Here is a 12,396-nt window from a genome sequence, read left to right as displayed (position 1 = left end):
ACCTAGGTTAGCGCTCTTTGGGTTCATACACGGTAAGTCAAAGGTCTCCAACCAGAAGCTCATGAGCTACTGTTAAAGTAGCTCTCCAAAAGGTTTATTCATTTATTCATTCATACCGACATTTACAATTAAAGAGTGGGGTTCGGCAGGAGTCCGGAAGTCCTCAGGAGCTCTTCGGAATTTGATCAATTACAGCTAAGCCTGTGCTCGGAGGCAGGCTGTGGGTGGAATAAATTAAAAACACACCGTTTTGGAAATCCAAGGAAATACAGCCGGAATAGGGTGCAAGTTCTGGAAGATCTAGAAAGCTTTCTCAGCAGGTTATCTATAGGAGTCCACAACTCAAGTCAAAGGACCGAAAATGAGCATAATAGGTCCCCCTTTAACAAGTACACTGACAACATGTGATATTTACAGTATCAGTATCATCAAGCTTATGCTACTTCCATGAACAACAACAGCGTAGAAACAACACTAACAATGTCCGCTCTCATTGGCTGTGTCTTCCAGCACAAGAAGATTATTTTCCGATCCTCAGGTAAAAATGCTGACAGCAAACTCGCATCTTGTTGAATCTTTGTAGCGGAATCCTCGTCTGAGAGAAGCAGCTAGCAAGGCGTCCGGCAGATAAATATAGTTTTTTATTGTTAGCTGCTACAATAGGTACCTCCCATGACGTCCATTATTAGCTAGCTCGTTCACACCAAGTGGTTTTCTCTTGTTATAATGCACATAAAACAGGAAATAAATGTGTGTTCAGGATAACCCTGTATACATGGCACATTCTAGGTAAGAGAACAAGCGCTGTCCTACCAGTCCTACCATGAACTGATGAAGCCTACTCCGATCTTCTAAGACCACCTAACCAGTCCAGGAGAGACTGATTCAATGCCCTGACAATACAATGACTTATATGAATACACACAAAGATTGTGGTTGGTGGCTAAGATTTTTTCCACCATATTGCACACTGACTTGACTTCAGACAATTCCACAAATGGGTTGCTCGACATTTAATGCAGTCGTGGAAAGACTTACCGCACCACCGTGGGCATCACCTCACAGGCAAAGAAGACACTGAGAAGAGCGAGGGCCTGAGAAAACAGCAGACCCAAAATAGAGAGCACCATCACCAGGCCTCCTTGCAAGTCTGACAACACAAGAATAAAGTCATTAAGTCCAATGATAACATAACATATAGAGTGCTGACAGCTGAAATACTGTAAGTCACAAGTCCATGTTATCCCCAATATCTCCCTACATCCCAACATTGATCACTTCATGTTCAATTTATGATAGTGGAAATATGTGAGGAGTGTGTATGGTGTATTTATTTTAGTCATGTTTTTCATCCATGAAGTGTTGAATGTCTGGACAAGGTCAGCTAGTGTGTAATGCTGCAATAATAGTTGTTGTTCTCCCCGTGCAACACTTCTTAACCCAGTGATTTTCAACCACTGTGCCACAGCACACTTGTGTGCCTTGAGAAATTGTCAGGTATGCCGTGAGGAATTATCCAATATCACTTTTTATAATTAACATTTATTAATCATCATTTGCAAATATTATGTCAATATCCACATATACGTGGACCCAAATATTCCAATTGCATTTGGTTTATTTGCTCAAACTGAAAGAATTTAACCTTTGTATACGCCTCATTCCGAAAGAATAGTGCCAATCCGAATGAATATATAATCGGATTAACAGGGATGGAATATTCCTTTCCCCAATCCGATTGACGTATCTTGTAGCCGCTCAAACGGAAAGTTTATCAAGGTGCGTTTTTCTTCTTCTGTTGTTTATTGGCGGTTGGCAAGCAGCTTTCGTGTGCATTAGCGCCATCTGTGAAACAGAATCTAAACCCCTTCTATATGCCATTCATAAGTCCATAAGTCAAAATAAAATATATACAGTAAAGTCTCGTTATATCGATATTCTCGGGAGTCGGAAAAAATACTGATATAACCGGACTATCCATATATCCGATCCTGCGCCGAACTGCATTAAAAGTGGGCGGATCTTTGTTATGGCATGTAATTTTCTCCTTGAGTTCATGGATTGCGTATCTAGCATGCTTTTGTACTACAATACATTTTGTACTACTGTAAATAAAAATAAACTTACGCTGTAGTGATTACTGGTTACCGGGACATAATTCACCCCGGAACTATCGATAGGGAAGGTGTTGCCACCCGGAGGGGTAGGCGTGAGGGACGGGTGTTTTCCGCTGTGTGTGCTGCACTCTGGTGGTGGAAGTGTGAAAAATAAAGTTGACTGGAAGCAGCCGTTCGCCGTCTTCTTTTTTGGTATTGAAATCCTTAAGCAAAGATTGATTTAAGCTGCTTTTGTATCGATATAAGCAGACCAAATTGGCTGGCGGGAGATGAAAAGGGCATCCTAGTAACCGGATTATCATAATAACCGTGTATCGTACTAACGGAGCTAATTATATCATAAAAGACTAAAAATTTGCCGGGAAATGAAAATAGTATCGTAATAAGTAGTAATTCGTTTTAACCGATATCGATATAACGAGACTTTACTGTATATCTATATAACACATGTACCGAGTTGAATTATAAAATATTAGCAAGATTGAATTTGATCCTTTCCTGGTTAAATTTATCATATCGCTTGCTCAGATATGACGCAACACGCAGCTCCAGATGTTCTTCAGTTTTAAAAATGGAGGCCAGCAATCGGCACTGGACTGCTACGGAAAGTTTGTTTTTGATCCAAACTAAATTTCAAGACTGGACAGACGAAAAACTGGCAATACGGAGTTATTCCAACAAGTGAAAGAACAACTCAGGGAAGTCGTATCACGTGATGTTGATGTTTATGTTTTACTGGGCATGCCCTATTGACTATTCTGGTTGATTATAGCGACGCATGTAGACAAGAGATTGGAATATTCCTTTCCATGGATACCATTGTTTCCCGAAAGGTCATTCGGAAAGAGAAAAAGTGGTCATGTAAAAACGTGGCTACTGTGGAGTGTCTGTGGTGTAAAGACTGGCAGAGCAATGTAATATTGGTCCGTGTGGCAACACCTAGCTCGTTCGTCCTGTAGACTTAGTGATGTTTTCCAATGTAAAAAAACGTGCCGTGTCATAGAACTGGGTCCAACGTACACTGAGTGAGGGCCAGCAGCAGCAGCGATGACAGTCCAGTGATGATGGCGGACAGAAGAAGCATACCACGTCGACCAAAATGATTGACGGTGAAGCAGATAAAAACGCAGGCCAGGGCTCCCGTGGCAACTCTGACAAAGTAGCTGAAGTAGAAGTTGGTGGTGTACATGTGCAGGTTTCTGGTGAAGCAGTACTGGATGCCTGTTCCAATTAAACTGGAGGGAAGAAACTCGGTCAAGTCCGAGAAACAAGCAGGCAGACAAAAGCATGCCTCTGCCTTTCATCACTAAATAGGACAACAGGATTCATGTGATATGTGCTATGGAAACTCACAGAGTGAAGCTGAGGATGAGGCAGTTCTTCCAGATAACACGAGTCCGACGCAGCGCCAAAATGGAATAATACCTCGGTTGGCATATGTCTTCGAATACCGAGTCTACCTCTGCACACAGAAAAAAATGAAATAAACCACATTCACCAGTCAGAACTTTATGTAGACATAAATAATGTAATTAGATTTAATTCGTTAAAAAGCCATAGCATTTCAGTATGTGGAATCAAACTATGGAATGGATTGAGTAAGGACCTCAAACAATGCACAACGATGAGCCAATTCAAGAAACAATACAAGCAGTTGATGTTTGCTAAATACAAGGATGAAGAGTCTTGAACCAGTCATGATGTGCTATATATATCACTATATTGACACTTACTATGGTACCCATTATGGCATTGGATGCTCATATCACCTTGTACTTCGGTACGAGGTACATTATTAAAAAAACAAACGAAAAAAAACCTTAAACTGTATTATGGAAAGCAGGAAGTGAACAAATGTAACAGTTACTGATTGTAAAAGTACCAGATGGAGGGGTAGGATTTAATAAGCTTTGCTTCTTCCTACTCCTTTTGGACATGTGGAACTGTGAACTGATTATGTGATGCATTCAATTGTAATCTGATGCATGTTCAAATGAAATTAAACCATTACCATTACCATTACCATTACCGTTATGTGAACTGCATGGCAACATAAATACATCATAATGAGAGCTGGCAAAGGTCATGATTATTATCTTTGTATCAGATCTTGTACATTGTTGTGAACTTTGGATAACACCAATTGGTACAGTAGTGTTTAATTCTTGTACTACAAGAGTGTCTTGCCCAAGGATAATTTGACATGATCACTGGAAAACAGAGGATCGAACAAGCAACCTTCAGGTTGGGAGACGACCACTCCATCACCATGCCGCTGACGTCTGTGTGTGTGCGTGTGTGTATACAAGTGGTGCTGGGGAGTGGGAGTACACACGGTACCTGACAGCAGAGTTTCACCAGGGAAAAGCTCATCTGGCAAACACACCCCATTCCTCGTAGAAAATTCCTGGAGGCTCCTCTTTGCTTGAGGAATCTGAGCTGTGGCCAGCAGCCAACGAGGGGATTCAGGAAAAAGTGACGCACAACTGAAGAAAACAATTATGATTTAATATATTTGGCTATTGACAAAGCTTCTACCAGGTTTTATTTAAGTGTCGTGAAATAATAACGTTTCAATATTGTCCATTTTCTCCTAAACATGGCTGTCTATGAGACTCACCACCAATAGGAAACGAGCAGGAGCAGAGGTAACGTGGTAACAGCCTGGAGAACCGGCCAATCGCGACACAGAACTGCGACGCCTGGCAACAGCAGCTCCGCAAAGATGGCGAAGAAGCCGCCGACCATGGCGACCATGAGACGACGGGGAGGGTCGCATAGCTCCAACCCTATGAGAGTAGAGGACAACAACACAGATCACGTATTTATTAACTAATACTGTCTGCGTGATTCAAGCATGGAGCAATCTCAGGTCAATATCCATAGAGGCATAGACAGATACTGTGTACTGTCAATACTAATACATGTACTTTGGTTACAAATCCACTGTTCAATAACTAGATAATGTATCTTGACTTGTTTGTATAGTATGTAACCTTTAACCTCTTTAACCTGTGTCTGCATTCGTGTTCCATTTCCTCTTCCCCTCTTGTGGGTATGGGGACAAAAGACCCCTTCCTGCTTACTCTTTGGCTCTGCTATTGTTCCAAAGTCCCAGTGGAGAAACTGCATCCGCAGGACATCACATGGACGTTTGTGTGAGGCCAACATGCACTATCTTGAAAAAGTCTGGACTCCATCTGGGCCTGACCTCGTCGGAATGTGTGGATGTCAAAACAGAAGGGTGGATTATATTAGAAGTCTAATAAAAGTCTACCCCGTAACACCCTGTACTACTACATAGGCTAATATTACCGTACATTCCCATGCAGGCCCCATACGTCTACCAGCCTGACACATTTTAGCACAGTGATGGAAGACCATGACTGAAGAGCATTCATTCATTTTCTACCGCTTTTCCTCACGAGGGTTGCGGGGGGTGCTGGAGCCTATCCCAGCTGTCTTCAGGCGAGAGGCGGGGTACACCCTGGACTGGTGGCCAGCCAATCACAGGGCACATATAGACAAACAACCATTCACACTCACATTCATACCTATGGACAATTTGGAGTCGCCATGTTTTAACCTAGCATGTTTTTGGAATGTGGGAGGAAACCGGAGTACCCGGAGAAAACCCACGCATGCACGGGGAGAACATGCAAACTCCACACAGAGATAGCCGAGAGTGGAATTGAACCCTGGTCTCCTAGGTGTGATGTCTGCGCGCTAACCACTTCATGCCGTCCTAAAATTAAAATTAAAATTAAAATTAAAATTAAAATTAAAATTAAAATTAAAATTAAAATTAAAATTAAAATTAAAATTAAAATTAAAATTAAAATTAAAATTAAAATTAAAATTAAAATTAAAATTAAAATTAAAATTGTAAACATTAGACATTAGAATTTTTGTGCTATTTTTAAGCTGGATAAGCTAATATGTTTGCTAATATGGCTAATATTATTTCATTTATGTTTTTCTTTTATCCAGTAAGATTTGAAAAGAGAGCTATTGTTTTCTTACAATATTTTTTTTCCAATACAGAAGAAACCTTGGGCCCTAATTTTGTAGAAGGGAAAACTCCGCCCGGTAAAGGACAAGACAGATCGACTCATATTATTATTATTATTAATATTAAACATTCATACCTATGGACATGTTTTTGGAATGTGGGAGGAAACCGGAGTACCCGGAGAAAACCCACGCATGCACGGGGAGAACATGCAAACTCCACCCAGAGATAGCCGAGGGTGGAATTGAACGCTGGTCTCCTAGCTGTGAGGTCTGCGCGCTAACCACTCGACCGCTGTTCCGCCTGCGCTAATAGCAATTATTCCAAAAATCCTAAAGGAAATCCCCACTTTCATGAATCAATATTGTTCAGCAATGAATTACCGTTAATGTGATACATGTTGATGACACTGTTTCTACCAACTTCTTTTCATGAGTTCACAGTGAACACAAGCATGCTGACTGACGTCACAGCTGATGTGATCCTGTTACAGCATGCTCTCGTACCATGTGTTCCAACCATGTGTCTAGTTGCTCTTACAGTTGCTGTGGAAAGAGTCAGTGGAAAAGAAGCTCAGGGCCATGGCCATGAAGTACACCAATTAGTTTCTGGATTAAATAGTGTTTCTCACCTTCTTTGTTAAATTGCTGGCACTCGCAGCTTTCTTTGGCCCCGTGATGGGTTATTTTGCAGTCGAACACAATAAATTCAGTGAGCAAGTCAGCAGAGCTTTGGTGCTTTGTTTGGGTACTCGCTTTTGCGGAATGATACAGGACAAGAGCAAACAGACTAGTTTGAAAACTGGGTTTTCTTCAGGTACTCAGCTAACAGCACTCGATTCATCACACTGCAACTTAATACTCAAAAGGTGTATGAACAACACTATTACTAATACTAATTTATACTGATACTAAAATACAAATTTTGCAAGGGGGCACAGCGAGGAGACCAGGGTTCAATTCCACCATCTGAGTTTGCATAACCAGAAGCCCATCGTGTTTTTTTGGTGGAATGTTATTTTTCAGGCTGCACGGTGGAAAGTGGTTAGCACGCAGGCCTCACGGCTAGGAGACCCGAGTTCAATTCCACCCTCTGCCATCTCTGTGTGGAGTTTGCATGTTCTCCCCATGCATGCGTGGGTTTTCTTCAGGTACTCAGCTAACAGCACTCGATTCATCACACTGCAACTTAATATTCAAAAGGTGTATAAACAATACTAATACTAATTTATACTGATACTAAAATACTAATTTTGCAAGGGGGAGGCACAGCGAGGAGACCAGGGTTCAATTCCACCATCGCCGTTTGCGTGACCAGAAGCCCATCGTGTTTTTTTGGTGGAATGTTATTTTTCAGGCTGCACGGTGGAAAGTGGTTAGCACGCAGGCCTCACAGCTAGGAGACAAGGGTTCAATTCCACCCTCTGCCATCTCTGTGTGGAGTTTGCATGTTCTCCCCGTGCATGCGTGGGTTTTCTTCAGGTACTCAGCTAACAGCACTCGATTCATCACACTGCAACTTAATATTCAAAAGGTGTATAAACAATACTAATACTAATTTATACTGATACTAAAATACTAATTTCGCAAGGGGGAGGCACAGCGAGGAGACCAGGGTTCAATTCCACCATCGCCGTTTGCGTGACCAGAAGCCCATCGTGTTTTTTTGGTGGAATGTTATTTTTCAGGCTGCACGGTGGAAAGTGGTTAGCACGCAAGCCTCACGGCTAGGAGACCCGAGTTCAATTCCACCCTCTGCCATCTCTGTGTGGAGTTTGCATGTTCTCCCCGTGCATGCGTGGGTTTTCTTCAGGTACTCAGCTAACAGCACTCGATTCATCACACTGCAACTTAATATTCAAAAGGTGTATAAACAATACTAATACTAATTTATACTGACACTAAAATACTAATTTCGCAAGGGGGAGGCACAGCGAGGAGACCAGGGTTCAATTCCACCATCGGAGTTTGCATAACCAGAAGCCCATTGTGTTTTTTTGGTGGAATGTTATTTTTCAGGCTGCACGGTGGAAAGTGGTTAGCACACAGGCCTCACAGCTAGGAGACCCGAGTTCAATTCCACCGTCTGCCATCTCTGTGTGGAGTTTGCATGTTCTCCCCGTGCATGCGTGGGTTTTCTTCAGGTACTCAGCTAACAGCACTCGATTCATCACACTGCAACTTACTACATTCATATGTGGACTGCTTCTGCTAATAGATACAACCATAAGAAAACAATAATAAGCGATACAAGATAGAAGCTTTGTGATACTCACTCGCAATGTAGGATGATAAAAAGACTCCAGCTAACATCACACCCTGCGAGAGACGCAGCAGCAGAAACACAACAGAACTGCTGGAGAAACACACGGCCACCCCAAACAGACTGCTTAGACTGATGGACAGGAGAAAACTCTGTCGACGACCTATCCTAGAAAAATACACAAAACAATGCATTGGTATTGATTGAAGTCACATGAAAATGTAGAAAACCCCAAAAAATATTTACCAGTCACACAAAGAACCGATGAAGATGTATCCCAGGATCCATCCCGTCATGAAGCAGATGTGTTGAAAAGGAATTTTCCAGTAGTCATTGCAAACCAGGTCCCACTGAGGGGAGTTACACACAAAATGAACAGCGGTGAACGTTATTGCCATGACATGGACACGTATTGTCAGCATGATGTAAACATGTGCATGTTGCATCATAGTCGAACTCCATCATAAGCTACATAACAGACTCCCTGCAAAGACACCATCAGGGCTCTCGGTGTGCAAGCAGACGGGAATGTAGATCATGTCCACCCTAATTGAATCAAGATGCCTGCTGATGGTATTATTACATTACATCGCGGTAGTCTTCAAAATAGAGCCTGCCATGAAATTCTTTTCCACTCATTCTTTACCCTCCGATCGCCCTCATTGTACTACAAAAGTATATCTGGAGAGATATTACAAGGCAGCTCAAACAATTATTATGCTTATTATTATTATTATTAAGCCAGCTGATTACAAACTGGGGATTGGAAGCTGGCTGGTGGACCAAAATGTGGAAAATGGGGGAGAAAAATGAAAAACATTCCCCGTCACATGTCATTGGACCTTCTGGTTGTAATGGTAATGGTAATGGTAATGGTAATGGTAATGGTAATGGTAATGGTTTTATTTTATTTGAACATGCATCAGATTACAATTGAATGCATCACATAATCAGTTCCCAGTTCCACATGTCCAAAAGGAGTAGGAAGAAGCAAAGCTTATTAAATCCTACCCCTCCCTCTGGTACTTTTACAATCAGTAACTGTTACATTTGTTCACTTCCTGCTTTCTATAATACAGTTTAAGATTTTTTTTTTTTTTTTTTTTAAATAATGTACCTCGTACCGAAGTACAAGGTGATATGAGCATCCAATGCCATAATGGGTACCATAGTAAGTGTCAATATAGTGATATATATATGCGTCCTTTTACATTGCCGTGTCTTTTATGGGTTCTAGCTGGGGTTAAAGTAGTATAGGAAAGGATGTTGGCTAAAACTATGATGATAAAAACATCAGACACATGGACAGGACATGGACTTTGGCGAATACTGCAAAAAGCTTTCTAGTGGCCTTTTTGTCAGGTGACAGAAGTCTAAATCAATATTTACAGTCTGGGGCGTATACTTCAGAAACACAACACCAGTGAAAAAGATGGCGGAGACAGTAAACATGCTGCTTATTTGCTTATTACGCAACCAGAAAACATCACTCAGGGGGAAAGGCCTGAGAAGAGAACACATCCCATATTTTGTCAGACATATAAGAGTTGGTTAAGGACGTGATGATATGTGGTAATGGTAATAAGCAAAGCTTATTAAATCCTACCCCTCCATCTGGTACTTTTACAATCAGTAACTGTTACATTTGTTCACTTCCTGCTTTCCATAATACAGTTTAAGGTTTTTTTTCGTTAGTTTTTTTAATAATGTACCTCGTACCGAAGTACAAGGTGATATGTCCATACAATGACATAATGGGTACCATAGTACTCAATCCATTCCATAGTTTGATTCCACATACTGAAATGCTATGGCTTTTTAACGTAGTCCTAGCATAGAAGTGTTTAATATTTACAAACGTGGACCCCCTAAGTGAGATCAGAGGTGCATCTCTGTTTTAGTACAGCCCAGTACAGTTAATTAGGGGCAGGTTACATCTAAAATGTCCAACCAAAAACACACATGGGTCACAAATACTCCAGAAAAATGGACCAAATGTCAAAACACATGCAAAACACCCCAAAAACGACTGTGATGGAGAAATGCTTCAAATTCCCAGAAACAAAATGGAGGTATGCCAGGCTACCAGCAGGGGAGTCAGACCTAGACTAGTAAGCTTCATCTAGGTCAGGGGTCTCAAACTCAATTTACTTGGGGGCCACTGGAGCTCGGGTCTGGGTGAGACTGGGCCGCATCAGGTTTTCCAAAAAAAAAACAAAAAACTTTGCTTTGGTTCCAATTTTCTACAGTAAAAGCTCTGATAAAACATTCCACTGTTCTCAAATATCTTACTTTTTATTTTTCTACACAAAATAAGATGAAAAATAAATAAACAAATCAAGAATAAAGAAAATCAATCAATCAGTAATAAATAAATAAATATAATAATAATAATAAAAACTTAAGAAACCACATATAGTTGGTGGGTAAATGATTTTTTTCAGATTAAAATGAACAAAGCATTATTAGAACCCTGTAGACATGACAAAACACGACTATAGTCACATTTATACTCTTTTTATTTACAACATATTGCGCAACTGCAGGGTCTTGAGACACATGCTAACTCGCAAACTAGAGAGCTAGCGACCTAAACGGTAGCCTTCAAGTTATTTTCTTTAAACTTAAAAAACTTACCAAAAACTTACCACTTCCACACGGATAGGGAGGATAACTATTAACAGTTATTTAACCTTTAACATGAACATTAATCAAACGTAATAATTTTTTCTGGGTACATGATACCATACAGCATCCATATCAAACTTGCGCGGGCCGCACTAACATTAAACTTTCATATCAAGGCGGGGGCCTCAGACTAGTGTCCTGCGGGCCACATTTGGCCCGCGGGCCGCGTGTTTGTGACCTGATTTAGGTCAATCAGTTTCTCTATAATATTAACAAAAGATATCTCTCAGGACTGACTGCAGTTGTAGCCATGCTAACATCATGTTTGCTACATTGTTTATTTACAGTTACAGCGTATTTACACACCATGGATGGAAAAGAAACAAGAACCTGCCTCAAAGTGCTCCCATGATTGAAGCATACAATTGTCCAAAATGTTTTAGTACGAATTCTAAGTAAATAATTGACTAAAAGGTGTATTTTAATAGTTTGTAAACCGTTGGGACTGTTCAACCAGAGCAAATATTGATAGAAGCGTTTTCTAGCTACCTCAACATCCAGTGGAAACAGTCTAAAAAGTCTAAAAAAAAAGTAATTATTTAGATTATTTCTCGCCGTAAGTCTTACCTCGGTTACAAAGTTGCTTCGGAGCCCAGACACATGCGGGTATTCCCACCCCCGGGTACAGCTCACCCTCTCCCGGGGTACACTTTCAGATAAGTCCGAGGAGTTTGGCGGGTACTTGTAAAGTTCACAATGGCTGAGCCCGGTACCGTTGACCCAGGGGACCGTCAGGTTCAAGTAAGCGGACTTGGAGAAGTTACTAAGGTGGAACGAGGACGGGAGAAGCCGCGGGTCCGGTTTGCAGTAGTACGTGTCCGGGATGACGGTATAAAAGACGTCGCTGAAGAGGTTCACCATGACGGCGAAACTGGGGAACCAGCTGCACGTGACCACGATTCGGTTGTAGCGTCCATAGCCGCCCGAGTGAGGGAACACCTTGGCGTCGTAATCCATCGGAAGGACTGACTGACTGACTGACTGACTGACTGACTGACTGACTGACTGACTGACTGACTGACTGACTGACTGACTGACTGACTGACTGACCGCAGCGGGGAGCATCGAGGGCGCACACGCCGCCTGTCAAGACACTTGCCGAGTACAGGTGAAGAGCGCCGGAAGTCAGAGGACGGCGATGACGTCACGACACGGGGCTGGATCCCGTGCTCGGGAATACAACTTTGTATTTAACTCTATGATTTTTAGATCAATCAGCCACATTGTAGGCAGGTCATTCACCTATAAATGATAATAAATCACCTAATTATCACCTTTACACTGATAATACCCACTATAGTCAAGAAAATGAGATAT

The 12,396-nt window shown here is 41.5% G+C and overlaps 1 protein-coding gene across 2 annotated transcripts in view; it reads right to left on the bottom strand.

Annotated features, from left to right (window-relative positions):
• Positions 1-12,055, bottom strand: part of slc22a31 (solute carrier family 22 member 31) — a 28,850-nt gene extending 16,795 nt beyond the window's left edge. For both annotated transcript variants that reach the window (XR_009132220.2, XM_058088762.2), the window contains exons 1-8: positions 11,647-12,055; positions 8,638-8,741; positions 8,405-8,559; positions 4,738-4,906; positions 4,458-4,603; positions 3,471-3,579; positions 3,138-3,352; positions 1,039-1,150 (exon numbers count right to left, since the gene is read on the bottom strand). Coding sequence is in view for 1 of the 2 variants with exons in the window: in XM_058088762.2 (XP_057944745.2) it covers positions 1,039-1,150; positions 3,138-3,352; positions 3,471-3,579; positions 4,458-4,603; positions 4,738-4,906; positions 8,405-8,559; positions 8,638-8,741; positions 11,647-12,036 (1,400 nt within the window). In the remaining variant the exon portion in view is untranslated. The remainder of the gene's footprint in view (positions 1-1,038; positions 1,151-3,137; positions 3,353-3,470; positions 3,580-4,457; positions 4,604-4,737; positions 4,907-8,404; positions 8,560-8,637; positions 8,742-11,646) is intronic.
• Positions 12,056-12,396: the final 341 nt, after the last annotated feature.

Source organism: Doryrhamphus excisus, linkage group LG13, assembly GCF_037039965.1.
Source record: "Doryrhamphus excisus strain RoL-2023G ecotype Guam linkage group LG13, RoL_Dexc_Guam_v1.1, whole genome shotgun sequence".
Lineage (NCBI taxonomy): Eukaryota > Metazoa > Chordata > Actinopteri > Syngnathiformes > Syngnathidae > Doryrhamphus > Doryrhamphus excisus.
This window is presented reverse-complemented; position numbering and strand designations above follow the sequence as displayed.